We start from the raw sequence: 24,687 nt of genomic DNA, 5'->3' as shown, positions 1-24,687 counted from the left end.
AAAGCTTAGTCTTATATATTATGAAAAACAATTAATGGGCAAAGAAAATGAGAGAAGAATTTTTAATGTGAAAGCTCCCACTAAAAAAGAATATTAAATGACAATTAAATATAAATAGCACATACATATACATACATAATTATTATAAATTACATTCTTAGATGTTATGCATCCAAACACTCATGTAAGTATGTATAAATTACAAGTTTCTCTATATGCATACATTTTTTCTATAGAATCCAATGTATTCTAAATCATAAATTCTCTTTTTGTTTTTAACAAAAATTTAATATTCATTTCATAAAATTAATTTCAATTATTCTTTATTGCATAAATTCTAACATACTGCATAATTGTATACAACATAACCTCATTGTAAACATGTATGTATGTACATAATAATGCTTATGAATGAGTGCAAATTAAACACACACACATTTATATATAAATCTTTGTTGAATAATAATTTATTACAATAAATTTTCTTTAATAAAATAAATTTTATACGAAAATCAAATTAAATAAAAATCCGAAAATAAAAAACATATAAAAATAGAAAAAAAAGAGAGAGAAAAAAGAAATTTCGAATTTCAAGAGAAATAAATTCGAAAATAAGAATAATGGCAGAAGGAGAAGAGACAAAATAGGAAAAAGAAAAAAAATTCGATTATTGCAATTCATGCAAAAATGCATTCCACAATTTCATGTACACTACTACACTTTCAAAACAATACATTTATACATTATAGACGATATTAATGTTTGCATGTGCATATGTATATGTATATTTCGTATTTATTAAAATTTGAAATAATAACAAAGACTTGCAGTTCTCAAAAGACACTCTAGATGGAGTGTAATTGGAAGTAATAATAATAATAATAATAATGATAATAAAAATAATTATGAAAATTGTGGAACATAATTTATTTTTAAATTCGCAAGGACCAATATATAATGTTTTTAATTTAATATAGAATTTAATATAAATTAAAAATTTTATTGAAAAATATCCTGTCAATTTTAGCTAAAATTGTGAGTAATAAAATGAAATTTCAGGCTTACAAAAATTTGAAAAATTTTTGAAAGAAAGTGACAAACCTCTGTTTATTTTTTAAATTTTCTTTATCTTCTTGCAATATTAATTGAATTATCAGAGTCCTTGTATACGAAATGGAAAAAATAAATTTTATTTAATCAAAAACAAAAATTATGAAAACAAACAAGAAAATTAATTTAAATTCTCTCTCATCTTATTATACAATTTTTTCTTATTAATAATTTTCTCACTATTCAACTTAATTTTAAGTAGTATGTGTTGAAAGGATATAACACACATATACATACATATAGTATTCATATTTTTACACCAATTCATTTTTATAATAAATTATTATAAATTTGGAATGGTTGGAAAATAAGAAAAAAAAAAAAAATTATTTTTATTTTTTTTCTTCTCATTTTTACTCTTCTTAATTTTTTCTCTTTCCTTTTTTCTTTAAGAAAATTGCATATATAGTAAAGAATTTTTTGTTCTTGTTTTTTTTTTTTTTGTTTTTATTAAGAACAGAATGTTACTTATAACAAAAAATTAGATGAACGTATAAATATATGTGTATATTAAATATATATGTAGATTATAATAATAATTTGTGCATGTAAAAATATGCGAAACTTATACAAATTTTATAAAGGACTTCAAGGACAATATTACTACCTTTATAAATTCAGTTGATTATAATTTGTGAAACTTAATAGAGTGAAATTATAATAAATATTTTTTCCATAAAATTTAAATATTCATAATTTAATTTATTAATATTGTAATTATTTTACATAAATTAATAATAATAATTTTAAATAATTTTAAATAAAATTTACATATTAATTAAAATTAAGTTTTATAATTTTATACAATTTTTTAAATTCATTCACAAAATAAAATAAAAAAATAAATTAATTAAAAATTATTTTAAATAAAATAAAATCTATAAATGTTATTTAAATTAATAATTAATATAAATTTATTAAATAATTTATTAAAATTAAAATTATTTTATAATTATAACAATATGATAACATAATAGAATATATAATTAAATTTTTTTTAATTTTATTAATTAATATTTTAAAATAAAAAAATTAAAAACAATAATTTGGATAATAAAATTTTAAATAATTTTAATATACAAATTAATAATAATAAAATGATGGTGATATCACAACAATTAATATGGGAAAATGATCATCATGAGGATAATAAACATTCAATTCGACATAATAATATACTTAGTACACCAACATCATCTGGTAGGACAAGATGTATGTATATCAACATATATACTATATATAAATAATATATTGTATATCTGAATTAATCATATTTATTATAAGGGTATTAGAAATTCTGATTTTTTTTTTGTTTGTTTATTCCGGCGGCATTTTGTCGAAATAAAAATTTTATTTTTAGCACTACTCGTATAACAGATATTATACACGTATATAATAGGTATACAATGGATATTTTATTTATTGCTATAAAAAGGATAATTGAAAACCAGTTAAGAAATTATCGAAAAAATTTTAAAAATTTTCATTTAAATAAAAGTTTACACTTAGCATATTTAGCATAAATCCTGGAGGTTTGATAGTGTATTTTATACAGTATATAATATTGAGATCCAATGATGTCTCTACATTCCTAGCACCTTCATATTATATGTATTGTCGATTTATGTGAATAATTTCAAATTTTATAGCTTGAATTTGATTTATTATAAAAATTTCGCTCGTTTAGAGTATTATTTTTTATATTATTTTTTGTTTTCGGCGAAAAAACAGTGTAAAAAGAATAAACTTAATATACAACAATTTAAAAATTTAAATGAAAAATTACAATATAAAAAATTTTTCTAAAAAAATTATAAAATATAATAAAATAATATAAAAAATAGAAAGAATTGAGATATTCAAATTTTAAGATTTCTCTATCAAAGTACACTAAATGTTGACTACACGTTCAACATTTTACTCCGTTTGGACCGTACGCGGTCTTCCACGAATTTGTATGTTTCTTACTGATCCATTTTCTTCAAAATGTCTTACCAGGCGGTTTATTGTTGCTGCAGAGAGCAGATTCCGCACATTGAAATATCGCCGATATGCTTGGCGAGTTAAAATAACTAACCTGTGATTTTAATAGTAAAATTCTATGATTTTTGTTCGCTGCTGCGTTGTGTACCGCTCCATTATAAATTTGCCAAGCCTTGTTTACAAGATTCTGAAATAAAAAAAAAAAGTTAATAAATAAAAAAGTTATCAAGAATTCAAAACATATCGTTCTTTTTGCGCCACCCTGCGTATAACCAAATATAGGGAACTAACATTTTCTTTTTAAATTGTGTAAAATTTAAAATTTTTAAGGCTTCAGTCGGTATTTTGTATTCTTTGATGGCTTAATTGTAAATGTTACTTGCTTCTATTCTCATAGTATCTGATGCTAACTGTAGATCCTAATGCTTACGGCAGGTGCATATTATAATTACCTTGAATGAGGTTGGCTTTTTAAAGAATTTTTCTGTGATAAACTTTGTATATATGCTCTATTTGTAATTTTCTATAAGTAATTATTTGTACATTGAATTTGTATTAAACATTTTGGTATAGGTCATCTGTATGTGTTTTCTTTTATTGAATTTAAGAATAAATTTTTAATCAATTTGCTTTTTAATGTACTCAATTTTAATATTCCTTTTTGTTTTGATTTTATATCCCCAAATCAATAGTTCCATACGTAATATTGTAGTGGAATAAACTATAATATATAGATTTTTGTTAAATCGTGGTGTCCCAGTGTCTGCTAAGTTATAAAAAATTCCTACGATTCTTCCTCATTTTTGTTCTATTTCTTCAATATGTAAAATCAAATTGATTTTATTTTTTATATTTATAAAATGACTGTTTATACTATAGCCAAAATCATTTGCATACGTATACACTTGCCCTAAATACGAAGCGTATATAAGGGGAATTTTCGATTCTATAAAGTAATCTATTAATTTAACAATAATTATTGTAAGACTAACTTGCACTAAATTATGTATAACAGCAATGAATTATTAGACGTTATAAAATCAAAAAAATAAATTAAAAATTCATCAATCTTATTAACTTAATTTTAATCCAATAAGCAAAATATTAATTATTTTTTCATGCGCACCTAGAAATTCAACAAGATTTCACTTCGGACTCATTGCAAAATAAATGACTTCCACATATTACAATTGATTAAAGGTGTTTGACTTTTAATCTATTCAAAAATTGAAATTTTTACAAAATTATTAAAAAATATTTTAGAAAAATAATAAAATTATTAATAAATTTAAAAATCAATCATTATAATAATTATTTCCTCTATAAAATCTTTTTGAATAATTTTATTTAGTGATGGGTGAATAAATCAATAAAAAATTAATAATAAAAATAACTATGTATAGTTTCGTTACTTGGAAGGTGATGTTGAATTTCAAAAATATTTCATTAATAAAAAAAAAAAAATTTTTAAATTTTTACAACTTTCGAATATTATTCAATAGAAAAATTGACCTTAAAAATTCAAAATTATATAGAGAAATAAAACAAAATTTTTTTGCAATAAATTTTTTAATTTTTTTTTTGCAAATTTTTCAAAAATTAATAATACCATAGTAGAAAACTATAAAATCCAAACAAAATCTTAGTCATAAAATTTAAAAAAAAATATAAAAATAAATTTTTTTAACCCATATTTTTTCAATATCTTTATTAAACGGCAACATTTTTGTACTCACATAATATAGCAATCACATAAATGAACGAACGAACGAATGAATGAATGAATGAATGAATGAATATTTTATTGTTATTATTAAATTGTTTGTGTATAGATTAATAGTTAATTATTGTAGCATTGATTTTATAGTTTGTCATCACCTTACTCTAAATTTTCAATATTTAGCTAGTTTGCCTTTCTTTCTAAACCTAAAACTTCAACTCGGAACATGACATATGAAAAAGAATTATTTTTTTTTATTATTATAATAATTATTATATTAAAAACAGTTATTAAAATGTCATTAATAGTTAATGTTTTACGGTTAATTTCAAAAAAATTCACGTTTTTATCGCAATATCTAAAAATTAATTTCCTATAAAATTAAATATGAAAAAGTGAACTGTTCACTTTTTATAAACAAATTCAATTTGTGATCATTCAATAATAATATGAAAATAGAATCGGAAATGAATGGGATTTTTGATAATAATTATTAAAAGTTATTAAAAAGACTTGTTTGTATAATGACTTGTCACTTATGTGCAAATTTATATAGACATATATTCATCAAATCGAAAATTCTGATGACACATCCGAAATATATGTAAGCATAAGCAATATTCTTCAATAAGCATGCCAATTGAAAATTTATTTTGCCTTTTACTAATTGTATTAGAGATAGGCTGTTATGTCCATTAAACCGTGGAGTCAGTAGCAAAAGGCAATAAAATTTTTAAATAAATTTTTTCGAAAATTTTTTTTTAGGATATATCCTGCCAAATTTCCAACTCAAATACATTAAAAATACATTTTTTATCTGTAAACAGTCAAAATTTAGAAAATTTCTAAGTCAATTACAACTCCTATAACAAATAACAAGCGGCCATGTAAAAAAAATCACATACCTATGCGTTACTTATGAATTTTCTTTAAATTTTCAGTAGTCGAAACCGAAAATTACCGAAAAATTTCAATTATTTCTGAAAAACAAAAAAAAGAAAATCAGAAAATTTTAAAATTTAGAAAACACCATAAAATTGTGTAACCAAATTTTTTCTAAACCAAAGCTGCTCCTACCTAAAAAATATAATGAAAAAGAAATCTTATAAAATTTTTTTTTTTTTTCAATATTTTTACTGTTAACAATAAAATATCGTCACCTGCTCAGGTGCTTATTAAACAAATACATTAAACATATGCAAATATTGTTGCCTGCCTCTCTCAAATTTTTATTCGAAAATTTCAAATTTTACAGCAAAATTAAATAAAAACATTTTATACTCCGTTTTTTTTTTTCTCATAATAAAAAATAGTTAAAATATAAAAATAAACATGACATAAAAAAAAATTTTTTTTGAATCTCATCAGGATACAAGGCTCCTTTTTATGTTTTTATTTTTTTTGTAAATGAATCTCCGATTTCAATCTGCATGCACATTTAAAAAATTCAAATTTCTAAGTGAATAAGAATTTTTTTTTTTAAATAAAATAATTTTGGTAGTCCTTTTTTTTTTACCTGAAACTCGAAAAATCGAAAATTTTTTTTCATATTCAAATCGAATCTATAGGCAACCTTATAAGATTCTTTAATAAAAAGAAGAAAAAAACGAGCAAAATCGAAAAAAAAAATTTTTATGCACATCACAAAAGATCATTTTTCCGTTGTCTAATTTTGTTTTTTGTATCCTGGCCAAGGTAAAACTTGCAAGGTAACAATAAATTTTATTTTATTTCGATTTTTTTCCAGTGTTCCATAATTCATAATGTATATGTATTATGGAATACTGAATTAACCCAATCATTCCTTAAAACCAATTTCATAAACTGTTAAAAAAAATTGGTTCCCGGTTTACTCTTATATTTAATTTGTGTAACAAATTTTATGAATGCCAGAGAACGGTAACACAAAATATGCCTGAGATTTTCGATCTATAAAAATCACCCAAAGTGTTATTCAAACTAATCTGTCAATACTATAGGAAACTGATACTGTTATTTACTGGTATATAGTCAAACCAATATACTTCTCTTTGTGGGGAATCATCAAAAAAAAAATCAGAAAAGGAACAAGCGAACTATTTAACCGAGATTCGAGAGATCTTCGACTATTAGTATTTGCAGAGCGGAACGACCTCTCTTGTTACGAGCGCATACGGTGTGAGCTGATTATATGCGAGGCCTGGGATTTATATGATAAACAAAGTGGCGGTCAATATGGAACATTGACTTCTAAAAGAAAAGTTCGACTAGATTGAGATTGCTGTTCAATAAATCGTATTCAAGAGATAGAAAAATATAATAATTCCTTTTCCAGTCTATCCTACGAAATCCTATATGATTGCAAATACAATTGAAACTTCACAAGTGTACATGCCATAATATAAGCGAAATCTATTTGAAATGAAAAATTTCAAATATTTTTTTAATAACAAAAGTCAAATTAATAATTGATCGCACCCTCCTAACGGGTTAAATTTCTCATTTCTAATTCGCTATTCACGCTACATACATTATTATATCCTTTTACTTGATAATGATTCGAGTATCTTTCGTTGTTTGTTTGAAAGAAATAAAGAAAACAATTTATAATCGTAGGAGCATTATTTGAAACCTTATAGAAGTAAATAGTTGTGTGTTCATGTAGACATATACTCGTATACATATAAACTTTGCATATACATTATGTACAAGGAACAATATGGACAATGGATGAACATGACAAATAGTCAAATTGTTATTCTACATACAAACAGTATATCAACGTACCTATATACGAGTACGTACTACGTATACAAATAATTTCCAAGTCGCCTTCTGACTTCATAACTTTTTTGTTCATTTCTTTGTTTCATATTTGTAAGTGAAGCCATGGATGTGATTTTATGCGTTTTAGAAATCAATACCAACTAAAACGTAGGTGTCAATTTGTTATTATTTTCTATTGTTTTTTTTTTTCCTTTCAAAAGGATAATAAAAATTTGCCTATAAAATTATTTGTATTTCATGCACTCAGTTAGCATTTCTTATAATTTTAAATTCATATAGTGTCCTTTTTCTTCATCTTTTAACCTTATTCAAATGAAGGTTTTGTAAAGAAGAATTTTTTAAAATAAAAAGTTGCAGTTTCATACACAAAATGTAAATTGTACAAGCTGTCAAGGGTATAGAAAATTATTTGTGGACTTTGTTTTTCTTTTTTGTTTTCTTTACATTTGTCCTTAAAATAATAGATAAGAATGATAATTAATGTGTTTAATGAACAAAAGGACATTTGCTAAAGAATATACAAAATCCTAAATAAAAATAATAAAAAAAAGGACTATTAGAAATTTTTTATGCTCTAGTACCTATGCGCTTTGTCTATTTTATTGTCTACCTTTTAAACGTAACTATGCAAATCTAGAACCTTTATATAGTGCTGTGGTATATAAGAAAGAAGCTAAAAATTATGGGTAATTTATTTGGTTTAAATGTAGAAAATTTAAAAAAAAATTTTTATGAGAATTGATTTGATTCGGTTTAATTTTCGTAATTAAGAAAAGAAAAATGAAATTATTGGGTATTGTTTCTGGATCTAATAATTTCTTTGATGATAATCGTACGACCGTGCTTTGTATTTTGTTTTAATTTATTGATTTTTCCAAGAATTATTGTAGAAGATCTATACCACACGTAATTATTATCCTTTACTACATCTTAGTTGTAGAAATTATAACCAATAATTTGCAAATCCAATTAATGTGCCTTAAGAATACAGGCGTTGCGTTTAAGTGAATAATTAAAAAATTTCAAATTTACTTTGTTGGCTTACCACATACAGAATTGCACATTTGGCCGGAGTAAATTTACTTAAAGAAATTTTCTTTCTATCGTGGGCACTATCTTTTTCCCACCCTGATACTAGATAAACGATGTTAATGGAAGCCATAATCACTCTTAGATGTGTTGACTGCATTCTAAATAAAAGCACTTTCTCATTATCATCAGCATTCGGGTGATATAGTATTCTCTCTTCAACCTTTTAATAAAGCACATTTAATAAATAAATATTCCAAAGACAATAAAATAGATGGTTCTACTGAAGATATTTAATAATATAACAATAGTAGGCAATGGCTTTTCGACATCCGCTTCCAGAACCAAATGATTATTTCTAATTTGATGAAAAAGTATATCCTTACATTCAAAATAGAACAATTTTATTGACAAATCCAAGAGTCAAATTATTCTTTTACTTCATTATAGCTGAAACCAGAAATAAATATACCAACTTACGAGTTTATTGAATTCTACCAAAAACAAATCAAACAAGCCTGAAGGGATTCCGTTCCTATTAACTAAAATGTAATGATTGCGATTAGTTAAACTAAAAATAATTTCAGAAAGCACCATTTCCTTCAACTAAGAGACCAATAAAGAACTTCCTCTCAACTAGTACCGGCCTACACTTAACAACCGAAGACACTTAAACTTATCTAGAATTACAATCTTCTTAACTAATATTTCTTTTAATTATATTATATTACAAAATCTTTGAATTAGAATCTTGAACACAAAAACCAATTCTTCAAATGATGAATTAGAAAACTACAATATGTTATCTTTGTTTTACTTAAGATTTTCATTAAGATGAATCTATATTCAATTCAATTGTGAATAAAGAAAAATCACTACACATTTTAATTTTTACGATTCAAATTATATAGCGATTTAACACCCCATAAATATAAATATTTTCCATACACCCAAATAACTCTACCATTACCATCGTCATCATCCCCATCTCCTCTTAAAGACTAAAATAGAATATAAATAGTTTTACTTTTTGAAATGTTCCCCTTTTTTTTTAGAAAAAAAAAAAGAATTGTTTTTCTCTTTTTATATGCCATTTATTAAAAAAAAAAAAAAAATTAAATGTCCTTTTTAAAAGAACAAAAACTTTTCATGCATAACTCTAAAGATTATGACCAAAGGGTCTCTATATTATACCACCGTATATACTTTATGTTCGTTGTTCTTTTAATACCTGATGTTTGTTCCGTATATCTTATATATTGTATGTTTGCTATTTTTTTTTTTTTCACTTAAGGTTGACCTTAAATGATAAAAAATAAGAAGTAATCTTTATAAAATTTTTTTATATTTAGATTAAGATTCAAATATTTTATATGTGTATATTATAAAAAGGACATTACCGGTTCGATTATAATGTTATTTTGGTTATTTTTATTATGATTTTTTTCCTTATATTTTGTGTTGTATTTGGTCAGCCCCAAGAGTACTATAAATATTAACGTTGCCAACTATTCATTCTTATTTTATATATACTAAAAGTATTTTGTTTATTAAATATATATATAAGCATTAACATAATATAAAGCCATTCATATATACATCATATATCATATATATATTGTATGTCTATAACATATATATATATATATACATTATATATATACTCGTATATAAATATATATATATATATATATATATATATATACATATATTACAGTTAAGAGAAGAAAAGAAGTTTTATGCAAAGCTGGATTCTAATAGAAAAAAGTATATTTACAAACCCATTGTAGAATGAAAAAATATATCGGTTCAATATCATAATATTTTGATCATATACCATATATATATTTATATACAAAACATAAGGATATTTCCCATATTATTATCCTTGCTTTTTGTACTTAAATCGTATTTGCATTTGCAACCTCCCTATATATTTTGTTCAATTTTGTAAGAATTTTTTAAAATATTATTTAAATACTATAAAGGTGATAATCTTATGCAAGCATACCATATAGTCTAAAAATTTACAGACCGTATACATACAATATGTGCTCTGAGAAATTCTTATTTTCATAAAATTTACAGTTTATATAAAATTAATATTGCAATTTCCAAAAATTCTAATCCATTTCAATTAAAATATCCTATATGTTTATAAGCCGATCCGCAAATTAACAAACTTATAGCCCCATAGTGTATTTATATTTCTGCAGTATATTCTAAATAAATTTGATTATAACTTAAAAATGTATTTAATTAGGAGTGTGTTCACCTGCATTCTGAATAAATAATTTTATTTTTCGTATATAATCGGAAGATGACATGTGTGAATAAAACCATGCAATAATATTCATATAAACTCTTATGTCACCACCATATGTCGTACCTATGACTATACGGTTTACATATATGCAAAAAAATTTATTCTAAAACTTATTCTAAAAGTGAACTTATTCTAAAACTGAACTTATTTCAGATTTTACAAAAAAAAAATTAGAAATTTGCTATGACAATTATATACAGAATAATTTCTATAATTTTCATTCAAACAAAGTTTGATGTCAAACAAGGTTTACATAATAGTATCGGTTTACTTTCATTGGACTTAGATTAAGTTGTAGATTTTGTCATATATGTCAACAGTGACATAAATAGAATAATTTAAAAGTGTGGTACAAAAGTGACACATAATTCGGCCGCGACGGCTTTAATGGAAATTTTTATTGATATCTTCACTTAGCTTTGAATTTCCTCCACTGGAGCACGCCATACTGTACTCGTATAAAGCTATATAATGCATTTGCAATCATCAACAAAAATTTCGACTTACAATATTTTTTTTCCTTATTTATGTTTTCAAATGACATGTACAAGGATCTTATTTTTAAATACTTTTTTTTTTTTTACTAATTTTATCTAGATACGAGTATTGTAAGTACATACATCTAACTGTACATACACATTACTTATTCCAAAATTTTTATAATTTGAACAAGTTCTAGAAAAAAAATAACATTTGTAATAAGTTTACGTGCATAATATCAATTTTTATTAAAATATCCACATACACTATGTACACACAGTAAATTTGATATTTTGTACACATATAGATTTGCACACACATATTATTATTATATGTACATGAATATGTAAAAGAAAGGAGCAAAAAAAATCATGGGGAAAAAATTGTATTTTAATTTTCATTCAAATGAAAATCGTCTGGCAGGATAATAACCTGATAATAAAAATAGAATTTATACTATATACAGTTCAATGAATTCAGTCAATGTTATATACAAATAATATATAATTTTGTATTTAAATCCTTATATACATACATAGCTAGCTAGCATTTATAAATGGAGATATTTTCATTTTGTATGTTATTATTGCAATTTATATTGTATAAATATATAAAAAAATCCCTAATGTATTTTGCATGTTTAGATAATAAATTGGATTCAATGCATATGTATGTATGTATATAATCTAATACTCTTATACGAGTATACATTCACAATATAATCACAAAAAAAAAATAAAATTCTTTAATTTTTTCATTTAAAATTATACAAAATACTTGGAAATTTCTAAAATTTTCAAGTCACATGCAATAAGTTATGGTGCATATAATACGTAAAGGATTTTTAATTTAAAACTTATTATAAAATTTAGCGGACCAATTATGGCGCTGTCACGTCACCACTTAAAAAATTTTATTATTCCAATCCCCAACTACATGATTTTAGCCTCCCTAGATATCCCAAAATTAATTTCAGTATTATAATAGCTGTGATTACTTGAAAAGTAAGGAAATGTCACAAATTCACATTCCATTTTTGTAATAGTCCGGAAGACGCTCTGTCATCTATTCCTCCTACAAAATGCGCTTTTCACTCTTCTCAGTCAAAAAATGCAATTACTACAGTATAAATACGCCCACAATCATTTTTGATGTTTTCAGACGGTTAAAGAAATTAGCTCTCGACTCCTCGTTCTAAAGTTCGGAATGAATTTGCTTCAATTGCCTACCTTTCGATTTCGTTTCTAGAAGAACCATTTATAGAGATTATATAGTGTCCTACTAGCAGCCCAAAGATAGGGTAATAAATTGTTAAAAAAATTCTTCTATGGTTGATAATTTTTCCGAAATATAATTTTTTTTCTTTAGGTGTATAAAAAGAAAAGTCCCTTTTATTCGGAACAAAATACTTTTTATTTTTGCTATTATATTTAGTATGCTACATACGCACTTTATCAAGGCTGATTTTCTTCTAATTAAGACAACAAAAAATAAAATTAAAATCTATTGAAATTAGAAATATTATACCTGACTTAATCTAATTTTCTACCTGACTTAATCTAAAATTTAATTTTTCTTTGATTATTATTATTTTTTTTTTACAAACTAAAATTATACCTGTTATAATCCTTAAAACTGGTCGAGTAATTAATTTAAAAAGTCAAGTAACCGCGTTACCTTCGCCCGTGTTCAGTAGGCAATCCTTGTTTGATTTGAATATCGGAATGCTTTCATGAACTTCTCTCCTGTGTTTTCCTTTTATATATATATATTAGTACGAGTATAAATAAAAAGTATTTTATTCCGAATAAAAGGGAGTTTTCTTTACATATACCTAAAAAAAAAATAATAAATTGTTTTTATTAAACTTTTTTTAATCAAATTTAATTAATTCAAGTTAATATTGTCAAAATATTCTTTTTACAGATCTAAATAATCATTTATCACCAAAATCGACTTCACCGTCATCTTCACCGTCACTGACAACAGAACCCGTCAATGGTAAGTTTTGAAAATTTTATTTTTATTCCGTTTTTAATTAATTTATGAAAAATTTTAATGTGAGATTCTATTCGTATGAGACTCTCAAGATCCCCTAGAAATTTAATATGTTACAAGAACTAAAAAAAATTTATTTGCATAGCAATCAAATCGACGTATACCACGCAGTTACCCAAAAAATTATTATTTAATTAACAAATTATTCATAAAAAATAAAATTTAAGTAACTGCCTGCCAACGTTAAAATATAAAATATTTACCCGATATTAATAAAAATCCCAACACTCCTCCCAGAAAATTTTTACTGTACGAAGGAAAAGGGGTTAAAATTCAATATATAACAACATAATTTTGAAGATTCTACGTTTGCATTCAATAATTTTTCTTTTATATAAGTAAATAGGTATTTTTACAAATTATTGTATATAAGAATGAGACCTTAACAAAAATATAGGAAAAAACAAAATCCTTTTATTTCCGATTATTATTTTTAATGCTCATTATTAGAAATTGTTTCAATTTTGGATTTTTACACAAAATAAATTCCTTACCGATTTCTCTTCCAACAACAATTCCACTATGAATTTTCTAGGCATATAAGCTGATTTAAACAAAGCCATCAACAAGAACCAAAAAAAAAAAAACAACAACAAAAAAGGTACGTGCCAAAGACAATCGACCTCATCTTTTAATTCCGTATTTTTTTTTTGTTCATTTTTGTCATACTTCAAGGACAAATTATGGCATTAAATCTTTAAGTACAAATCCACAACAAAGAAATTAAATAAAAAAAATAAAAGGGTTTTTTTTTTTATTAACAAATTTCTAATAATAAACAATAAGAGGAAGAAGAAGAACATACAAACCTCACCATATACACATTATATGCATATGAATGAATATAAAAATAAATTTACCGTAAAAATTAACCGTTTCGTATATTTGATTTTAAGTATCCCAAAAAAAAAACTCCGTCAAACACGAGACAAACACGTTCTAACAGTTAACTAAATTCCTTTTATATTTTTATTTTGCAAAAATTCATCATATTCTCTTATATACACGCATATATACACATGTACACATAGATTCTTATACTCATTCTAATATTAATTTTAATGATGTGGTCGAACATTTAATTTTAGGATTAAGCATATAATGTAGCTCTATTATTATGATGAAAAAATAGTAAAATGTAAGTTTATGTATACAATTAAAATTCAGCATATCCGAATGAATATTTTTACATAAATTGAATTTTTTCGGTATTTATTATAGAAATCTAATCATGGTAAAAATAATAATAACAGTTTCTTTAAAAGTTTTTGAATTTTGCATATATACGCATGTACATACATCCATATGAATATAGTCCTATGTATATAACGGCTTATTATAATATTTTGCCTGAAAGAAAACTACAATATAGAATAACGTTATTCAATGAATACAAAAAATTAATTTGAATTTTACGGTAAAGGTCTCAATATTCATTTTACTTACATATTTAATAGAGTATATAAGGGTAAAAAATTTTAATTGAAATCATTTAACTGAATTCTAAATTTCGTTTATAAAATAAATTGGAATATTTTCGGAAATCAAATATCCTTATAAAATTAATTTTTTTTTAAATTCATAACTCGAAAACTAATGCCATAATATCCAAACCGAATAATTTTAAGTTATTAAATACAAGGTAATTCAATTAATTCAACAATTTGAAGAGTCGAAATCGAAAGACTTATATTTCTCAGAAATTCGGAGTTGTTTGTTAAAAAAATTAATGTTTTCAATTTCGATACAAAAGTCGGAGTCGTGTCCCAAGTCAAAAACGTGTACTGAGTCCTGTCAATCCCAATTCCAATAGCAACTCCGACCTCGAACCGAGTCTGTACAGAATTCGGCGTCGGAATCGTTTCGGATTTTATTCCGAATACTCAAAGAATAAAGACTCATAAATGGAATCCGAATTGGAGTGCTTTGAGTTAGTTTAGGAATTCGAATCAGTCGGAGTAAATCGTAGTAAATTCGAGACGGAATCGGAATCGGAGCTCTAGTAAAATGAAATTTAATTCGAATCGCAGACGGAATGGGAATTTTGGGTTGAATAAGAGTTGCAAATTTTTCTATAAAATTTTTAATCAGTTTTTTTCAATAATTTTCTTAAAATTAATTTTTTTTGAGTTATGTCAGTTAAGATACGACGTGTGCGATAATAATAATAACATATGTTGAATAAATTATTAATTATTTACGCATTTAATTAAATATAACCGCAATCTGTGAATCAGAACAAACATTCATGTACATATATTAACACCTACATTATTCTATATACAAAAACACACACACACATGTACAAAAGATCCTTGTTATCCTTTCATTTTAAATTTCTCTTACCTAATTTTAATTAATCAACCATGTCCACAGAAACATCTCCTTAATATTTAAATATTTTAGATATACCAAACACAGTTAATTACTAAGTACATAGCATGTATAGAGTATCCATTGTCTAATATGAATAAATTGCGTATGAAATATTTTAAATTTATATTGTTTATAATAATTTTATAATGAAAAAAAAATTTTAAATAAAAATTAAAATTAAGGGTTCCCCATATTAATATTACTATGCGATTTTGTGTAACAAAATTATTTTAACCTTATTAACACGGTTAAAAATCATGAAGCAGCACCCTTCAAATAATTTTCAATTATTAACAAAATATTTTAAATACAATCATTTTATCAAAATAAAATTAAAATCATACAAAATATTTTATTCAAATCAAGTAAACATACTCGTCCATACGCACACACACACACATTCAAATATGTATTACAAAATATACGCATAATTTATTTAATATGGTTACAAGGATATATTATTAAAAAGGATCATTTAACAACGGAATACATAAAATATATTATGGTATGTAAATTTTTCCCCTTCATATTAAAATTCTAAGCAAATATATATATATAGGGACACCTTTCTTACGTATATTTATACCGTTATTTATTATGAATATTCATTATCGTTATCACCGTCCTCATAGTCGTCGTCATCGTCAACACTATTCAAAATATCTATACAATTTTATTATGCCCTTCGTTTTACTACGTAATTTATGATTATATCTTTAATATTAATATAGCAATTTAAAAAAATTTTAATTTCTTATATCGTATCCTTTTCTTTTAACCGCTAAATATACAAGTAATAATATGCTAAACAATTTTTATAGTGTTACATAAATAATAGGTAAAAAAAAACAATATTAATACCTGACATTTTTTTAGCATACATTTAAAAATTTGTATTTCAAATTTATAAGAACCCCTTGAATATTCAAAAATTAAATCTATTATTTGTATAATGTTTACAACGTCAACACAATTAATATTATATAATGATGATATGCGCAGTTTTATAACGATTAATAGGATATTACCATATTATACGAGTATGTATACCTTTTTTATTATTTAAATATTTAATAATGAATATTTAAAAAAGGAAAGGAATGACGTCGTTTAAAATGGTTGTGTTTTTTGTTTTTTTACAAAATGCACCCTAAATTTAAATGGAAATAAAATATAGAAATAAATGAATTAAAAGAAGGTCCTTGATATCCTTTTTTTTATAGTAGTTCTAGGTATTGTTAACTTTACGCACAATTATTTTAATATCGCGCGATACTTTTTTCAAAATTAAAATATTCACACTCATTCGTTAACACTTCAGTTTATACTCAAATGAAAAATGTAAAATATTAAGGAACCGTATAAAGGATTTTATTATGCAAAATCAAATATAAAGGTATTTACGTTAATTATGAAGGTAAAGAGTTTAATGTCGAACAATATTGGGATACGATTACAAGGGTTATACAAATAATAATAACAAGTTAAAGGGGTTTACTTTGCATATAAACTTTTCAATTAATAAAAAAAAAAAGAACAAGGATAAAATGGAAAACAAGGTAGCAATTTCAAAAAAAAAAAAAAGGCGTAAAATTATTTATTCCGGCATTGAATTGGAAATGAAAGGAAAAAAGGCAAATTATATAGAAAAAAAAAATATTATTTAATATTTAAATTGGTGGTTTTATTGTCGATTTCCTATTGTTCTCGTGTTCTCGTGATAGAAATCGGGCGGGCTATGAATATAAAAAGTATTATAAAATAAAAAGAAATTAAATAAAGAGTTGAAAAATTTTTTTTTTTTTTTGATATCCTGATTATTTACTGACTTCAACACTTACACATAAGCAATATTATTTTTTATCAGACATAAGGGTGTTTTAATAATTTGAATAGAAAAGGTAATCAAATTTTTTGAATATTATTCTACCTGTTGATAATTGTTTTTTTGATTGCTCATTTTGTTTATTTCAAGGGTTGTTTTTGAATGTCATGCGTGCAATGTTTCACTTGTATTTATTTAAATGAGGTGTGAAATGGAGTATACTCTTAATTTGATATTTTGATAATTTTGATGAAAACAACAAAGAAAGAAATTATATTTGACTTAAGTTGAGGGATCTGAAAAATTAATGAGATTTATTATAATTTTTTTTTTTAATTGATTTGTTATAAATAGAAATTTAAAGTGAGATTTAGTTAATTAGTGCATGAGAGTGCGTAGATTATCGATGTTTGGGTATCTTTTCAATCTTCGAACTTTAATTTCAGACACAAATTGTAGGAGAGATGGCTTTTATATGAAAAACTGTTGGGACTATGTGGGAGAAATTGAAGGCATAAATAGCTATAGAAGGCACAAAATATTCAGTACTATTGTCAGAGCCAGTCCTATTCTTGTTCAGTAACATGAATTTGAAAACACCTTCTATGTTACTTATTGTTTATTTTGAGCGGAGTTGTGTTTCTTGCAATTAATCCTTGCGACATTTGATTTCGTTCTGCATCGTTCTACTCTAGGCGATTTAATTTTTCCTCCTTATCATATCTTTTTCTGTAACTTTCATATTATTTTCATATTACATAGTCTTCTAATATATTCGTGATAGTTCTTTACAATGTTGTTTTTCTCATAATATCATTAACCGCTACAATGAACCATAGCTAACCCTGTTTAATTCCTGAAGTACTTATTCTGCATTAGCATACAATGCTTTGATTGTACCATAAATAACATTTTTCAGGAGCGACTTTTACTGAAACAATTATTTCATAATCACCCTTAACTTGTTTATGTAGTGAAAACAACTTCGTCCTTTCCTATAAACCCACTCTGTTTCTCTCTCTGAGGCTTGTGTGTATTTTGATAACAGAGTTCAACATTGTAATGCCTCGCAAATCTCAAAATAGCGGTAAATTATTCTTTTTTTTTTGAAAATTTTATTTTGGTGCTCTTTTTCCATTTTTACACTCTCCAAATCGTACAAAATATTGCACACATCTGATTTACTGCAGTTTTTTCAGAATATAATTTCAAAAGTTAAGCTGATATTCCATTGAAGCCTCATCTGTCATATTGTTATTAAATTTGTGTATGGAATGCTCCCGGTATTACTTTTTCCTATTATTGCTGTTATTGCTTTTCTCACAGTATTCGTGCGATCTTTGCATCTCAAAGTATTCGTGCGATCTTTGCAAAATATAGTAGCATTTTCACGTACATTGTAATTAGGTAGCTGAATTATTTCACAATAAAATATTTTAAATATTTATTTTATATTGTAAAATTAAATTATTTTTAGAACTGCGTAATTCAAATGAAATTTCATTCGAATCAAAGAATGGCGCGCGTGTTTAATACAATAAATTACGAAATTTTTTTAAAAATATTTTAAATCACTATACGAGTAATAAACTTAATAAATTAAAATATTTTATATTTGTATATTTATACTTTCTAATACACGAATAACCTTAACATAAATCGCAATTTATTTGTTCATTTCTGACTTTTATTTTATTCCTTAATGAAATTGTTATCATCAAGAACAGATTGAAATCCTACATCGCATCCAATATTATTGTAGATTGTTATAGATGATGACAACGTATTAAAAATATTTTTTAATCATAAATCAATCATAATATTATTTTATTTTATTTTTTTATATTAATACTATAATTTTTATTAAAATATTTTATAAGAAATTTAACAAAAAAAAAAAAACCCAATATTTAAGTTTTTAATAGTCTATTGATCTCTTATGGGCTTCAGTTCAAACCTGTTTGTCAAACCACAATCAACATTAATAATGTTAATAAAACAAAAAAAATAATATAATATTTGCCTATAAAATTAGAATTTAATCCAGTTCTCAGTATAACATAGGGGATTTTTCTTTTGCTCTTCTTATATTTTAAGATTTAAGATTATAAGAAAAATTAAAACACTCTGTAATATTAGCCGCTCTTTCAATTCATTAAAATTTAGATCAAAGATTAATTTAAATTTAGTATATATGTAGGTACTTTTAGTAAAATATATAAACTGATATAAACTGATTTATTGGTTTATAATGATTTTAAAAAAAATATATAAAATTTTTGTTAATCTTAATTTGAATGATGATATCAAAAGAATAACAAGTTTAAATCAAACATTTTATTTTTAAAAATATTAAAAACAGCCATCGAAAAACCTCTTCTTCTTCCTCTTCTTGTACTGTCTATCAACTGATGGATGTTAGCGGTCATATGTCTCTTTGCCATACATACGCTGCTTATACCATGGTGTTGTATTGTACTCGGTTCATTACTAGATGCACTAAATCACCGATATTTGATATACCCATCCAAGCCCTAATGTTGCGTAACCATGACATATGTTTTTTTACCAATTCCTCTTTTGCTTTCAATTTTTCGCATTACATGTTTAAAATACGCTATTTTTCTATGGTTAATATTCGTCAGTAGCTGCCGATTTGATGCAACTTTACGCAGAACCTCATTATTGAAAACTTGTTCAACCCATGATATTTTAAGCATTCTTTAGCAAGTATCCACATTTCGAATGCCGCTATTCTGTTAACATTACTAACTTGTAAGGTTCAGGATTCAACACCATATAGAAGAACAGACCATATTATAAGATTTCATAAATCGTAAACATATAGGTTTAAATTTAAATCTATGTAGCACAGTTATCTTTGAATATTTATTAAATGCATGTCTAGCCATTTCGATGCGACATCTTATTTCTTGCTTGCACCTCAATTTTTCATTCAACCAAAAATCTATAGATATCTGAAGTTGGATACTCGTTCAATTTGAAAACTGTCAATCATAATTGTAGCTAAAGTATAGGGGTATAGCTGAAGTAAAGTTAATGGCTTTAAAACTATTTACATAATTACAATTATTTATTAAAAATTTACAGAAGAAAATATTTTAAAAACCTCTAATTATATATGATAACGGTTAACTGAGCCATACATACATGCAACCCTTCCATTCAAATTTTTAATTCTGAATCTCTTATATAATAAAATTTAATTCTTAAGAAAATAACATGACATTAAATTAAAAATTATAAAAAAAAAACAAGCGAAATTATGTAGGTATCTTTGCAATATGTAATTATTAAATATTTGTGGAACTGTTGTACATTGGTCTCATATTTAGTACACAATAAGAATAAATGTAGACAAATATAATAATCACATGAAAAATATTTTATTTTACAAATTTTTTCTTCAAATATTGTGATTATACAATTTATTTGTATTTATTTTAAATTGTTCTAATAACAAGAAAAAAATTCATACTGTTTTCGAATTTTTCATTCAATTTGTTTGTATACATATATGTATGTGTTTATTTTTAAAATCGAAGAAAGGATGCATTTCAATTGACTTCAAGAAAAAACAAAACAGTTATGTATTTTTTCCAAAAATTTGATCCTTTTCAACCCTCTCTTGCACTCATTCCTTGCCTGTTTTTTTTAAATTTTCTAATTTTAAAATTAAACAATTCATTTTCTTTTAAATAAAATGACATTTACATTGTTGTTTGTTATTCGTTTTTTTTTTTCAATTCGATTGTCATTTTTTTTAAATATATACAAAAAAAAAAACTAAAACCCTCTCGGAATTTTAAATTTTTTCGGTTCATTCTCTTTTAAATATTCAAAAATTACTTATACAATATGAAAACAACAAGCCAATCAAAGTTCACCCCTTATAACTACTTGTATACCAAAACTAAATGCTAACCATATTTGTATACCATTATAAATTTTATATTTGTACAAATATACATACATACGTACATAATCTTTTACAATTTTCTACATGTTATTTTACCAAGGAATGCAAAACTTATAACGTTCATCCACTAAAAAACAAAGTTAAAGGGTGAAAATTTCATATAAAAAATGAATGAAAGAAATTTTAAAACACAAAAAAAAAGAAACAACAAAGTTCCGATAAAAAATCTGATGTGATCAACACATAACCGACTGGAATGTATATTTTCTAGTGGAGTATAGGTTAGGTTAGGTTAGATTGTCGCGGCTCCCCGAAGGGTACACATAGGCCAACTAGACCCGTTGTGGTACCGCCGGATCTCTTCCCTCCCGCTCCTTATCTGAACCAGCCCGAACCCATTAATAGTGGAGTGTAAGTGTTATAGAAGATTATGGAATTTGTAGGCTTTTAATTAAAATACCTGGAAAAATTTTAAATTTGGCTCTGCCTAAATTTTTGCTTGGTGCCATCCAAAATTCCTTGCAAAATTCCCCAGTTAGTTTCGGTAACAACAAGAACTCGAATATTAAATTTCAAGAAATACCATCAATTAGTTCAGTAAATATGGTGAAAAATGTAAAACATACACCTATAGCTCAACTTCCGAGCCTTGAAGGAAATTCGTTGATTATCCCTCTATATATGTGCAAAAAAGGAAAATCAACCGGCAAAGAAGTCCAGTTCCCGAGGTCCAATTTTCAATTCATGTCGGACCTCTTCAAATTTCAAATTTCATCAAAAACTTTTCAGCGGAACTTGCATACTCAGACAGACAGACCGATATCTCTGTAAAAGTAGTATATTTACGCTTTCCTACCATGGAGAAGTACGTTTCCACCGAAAACTCGAAATTCGGTGTCATCACATAACCTTCCTTATTGTGTGCAATGTGGTCGGTAAAAAACGAGTAGCAGTCTTCGATGCTAAATATGCAGTGAGCGTATACATTTTGAATACTGCCTTATTTTAAATATTCACAATTTATTGTACAACAATACAAACATACAAGATCAAAAATTTTAATACAGCCATATGCGTAATGATGTAACAAATCAGGATCTACGCAAATTTTATGTATTTTTTTTTTTATATGATAAAGAGTTTTGATTCCATTGTTATTTTGTTGGAATATTTTTTATATGTGCATACATTTTACATAAATATGAAAATAACAGAAAAGGGGTTTAGTATAATATGACATTATAGCTGTGTTTCTCATGTTCTACCAACTATATACTTATACTTGCATTCAAATATGAATATTGGGAAAAAGGATGTTCCCTCCTGAGTTGTTATATTCATTTATGATATTATGAAACCATTTCGAATTTCCATTTTCAAATATTATATTTGTCGCATAATGTATTTTATTCACATACATACATATATATATACAGAAGATATTTAAAAATTTGATACATAATATCATAACGAATATTATGATTTTAAACTTAAAAAAAAAAATGCATGTGAATTTTCTGCGGGATCTGGGCAAAATATCGAAAAATATTTAAACTATTTCTAATAATACAGAAATTGAGTGTCTATTCAGCTTATATCATCATCTTTTCTACAATCATCATTCTCATCATGATAAGTTTTCATTTTCATCAGTTTCAGTTTCATAAATATCAACAGCAGATTCAAAACTTTAATCTTGGTCTTCCGAGCCTCACAAGTTGCTTGAGTTCATCAGTAGGTTGAGATGACAATAGTCCCTTACACGTGGTCGCTGTGCACTGTTGTCCCGTTTGTACAAATCTACAATATAATTTAAACTTATAAAACTAAATGACGGGTGCTGTGCAAATTGTTTTAAACGTCAGTAATATTCAAAAACATAAATTTTTAGTAAAATGCAATTGAATTTTGGTAATATTCAATTCAAAATAGATTGTTTCGCTTTATTATTTGGAGTAGAAATTCGGAGTGAAAGTCGAATTCGGATCCGCTATGTAAGTCTGTGTTGAGACCAGGATTGGAGCCATCAATTCGGAGTTTCTGTTTCTTTTTTTTATAATTGTATGTTTAGCCGAAAAATCGGGAAAAGAATTATATAAAAAATTTCGGACTCAAAATTGAAAAAGAATTTACAATTTAAAAATATGCTATTGGCATTACCATAATCACAAAAATTATCGGACCGGCTCGACCGTCATGCTTAGAAAGTAAATATAAATTTTTAATAATTAGATATTTTGTAGTCAGATTCCTCTCTAAGTCTTCCTAAAATAATCTTATAGCATTTCAACTAAAATTAATAAAAATATTAATTTTTCGGAAGTTAAAAAATCACAAGAAATCAAAGTTGTGAAAGTAGCAAAAATATATAATATTAAACTTGAATTTTACTAAAATTAATTGTTCGAATGCAAGGTTATAAGTGAAAATAGAGTAAAAAACTTGTGTTATAACTTGAAATGCATATTATAAATTAAATCGAAGAAAATGCACTCGCAAAAAAAAACCAATTAATTATAGTTTCATTTAATAGACCTTGTTTTATATCACATAATTAAAAAAAAAAAAAACTTCTGTTTTACTATCCGCAAAATTTGACAGTTCAATCGCAGTGCAATTTATTATTTTTAATTCGAATTCAAAAAAATGACAACAAAGTCCGTACTTAAGTAGAACGTAGCAATTTTTTTTTACAGACTTCTTTCTGTATCAAGTTAAAAAATTCGAATTTTAATTTAAAAATAATTATTTTAAAACAGGAAAATCAATTTTTTATCAAAATATTTTTTAAGAAGCAATCAACAAAAACTGTTATTTGTTTTAGAAATAAAGAAAACAGAAATTCGGAATTATTAATTTTTTTTACAATAAAACAAAGCAATTTTTTATTAATTAACAATTTTTTTTACCGACCACATTGCAAACAATAAGGAAGGTTATGTGATGGCACAAAATTTCCATCACATCAAGTTTTTAGTAGAAACGCACTTCTCTGTGCTAGGGGAGCGTAAATAAACTATTTTTTCAGAAATATCTGTCAATCTGTCAATTTCTCTCTGAAGATTTGTACTTCA

General features: G+C 24.8%; 1 protein-coding gene across 1 annotated transcript in view; it reads left to right on the top strand.

The window, feature by feature from the left end:
* Positions 1–2,210: 2,210 nt before the first annotated feature.
* LOC129612935 (POU domain protein 2-like) overlaps positions 2,211–24,687 on the top strand; it is a gene marked incomplete at its 3' end in the record, with an annotated part of 32,872 nt that continues 10,395 nt past the window's right edge. The window contains exons 1-2 of the mRNA XM_055526788.1: positions 2,211–2,322; positions 13,341–13,415. Of these exons, the coding sequence (XP_055382763.1) occupies positions 2,211–2,322; positions 13,341–13,415 (187 nt within the window). The remainder of the gene's footprint in view (positions 2,323–13,340; positions 13,416–24,687) is intronic.

The sequence above is a fragment of the Condylostylus longicornis genome, unplaced genomic scaffold (assembly GCF_029603195.1).
Source record: "Condylostylus longicornis isolate FDR11 unplaced genomic scaffold, ASM2960319v2 ptg000079l, whole genome shotgun sequence".
Lineage (NCBI taxonomy): Eukaryota > Metazoa > Arthropoda > Insecta > Diptera > Dolichopodidae > Condylostylus > Condylostylus longicornis.
Note: the sequence above shows the minus strand (reverse complement) of the source record. Positions and strands in the feature narration are given on the sequence as shown.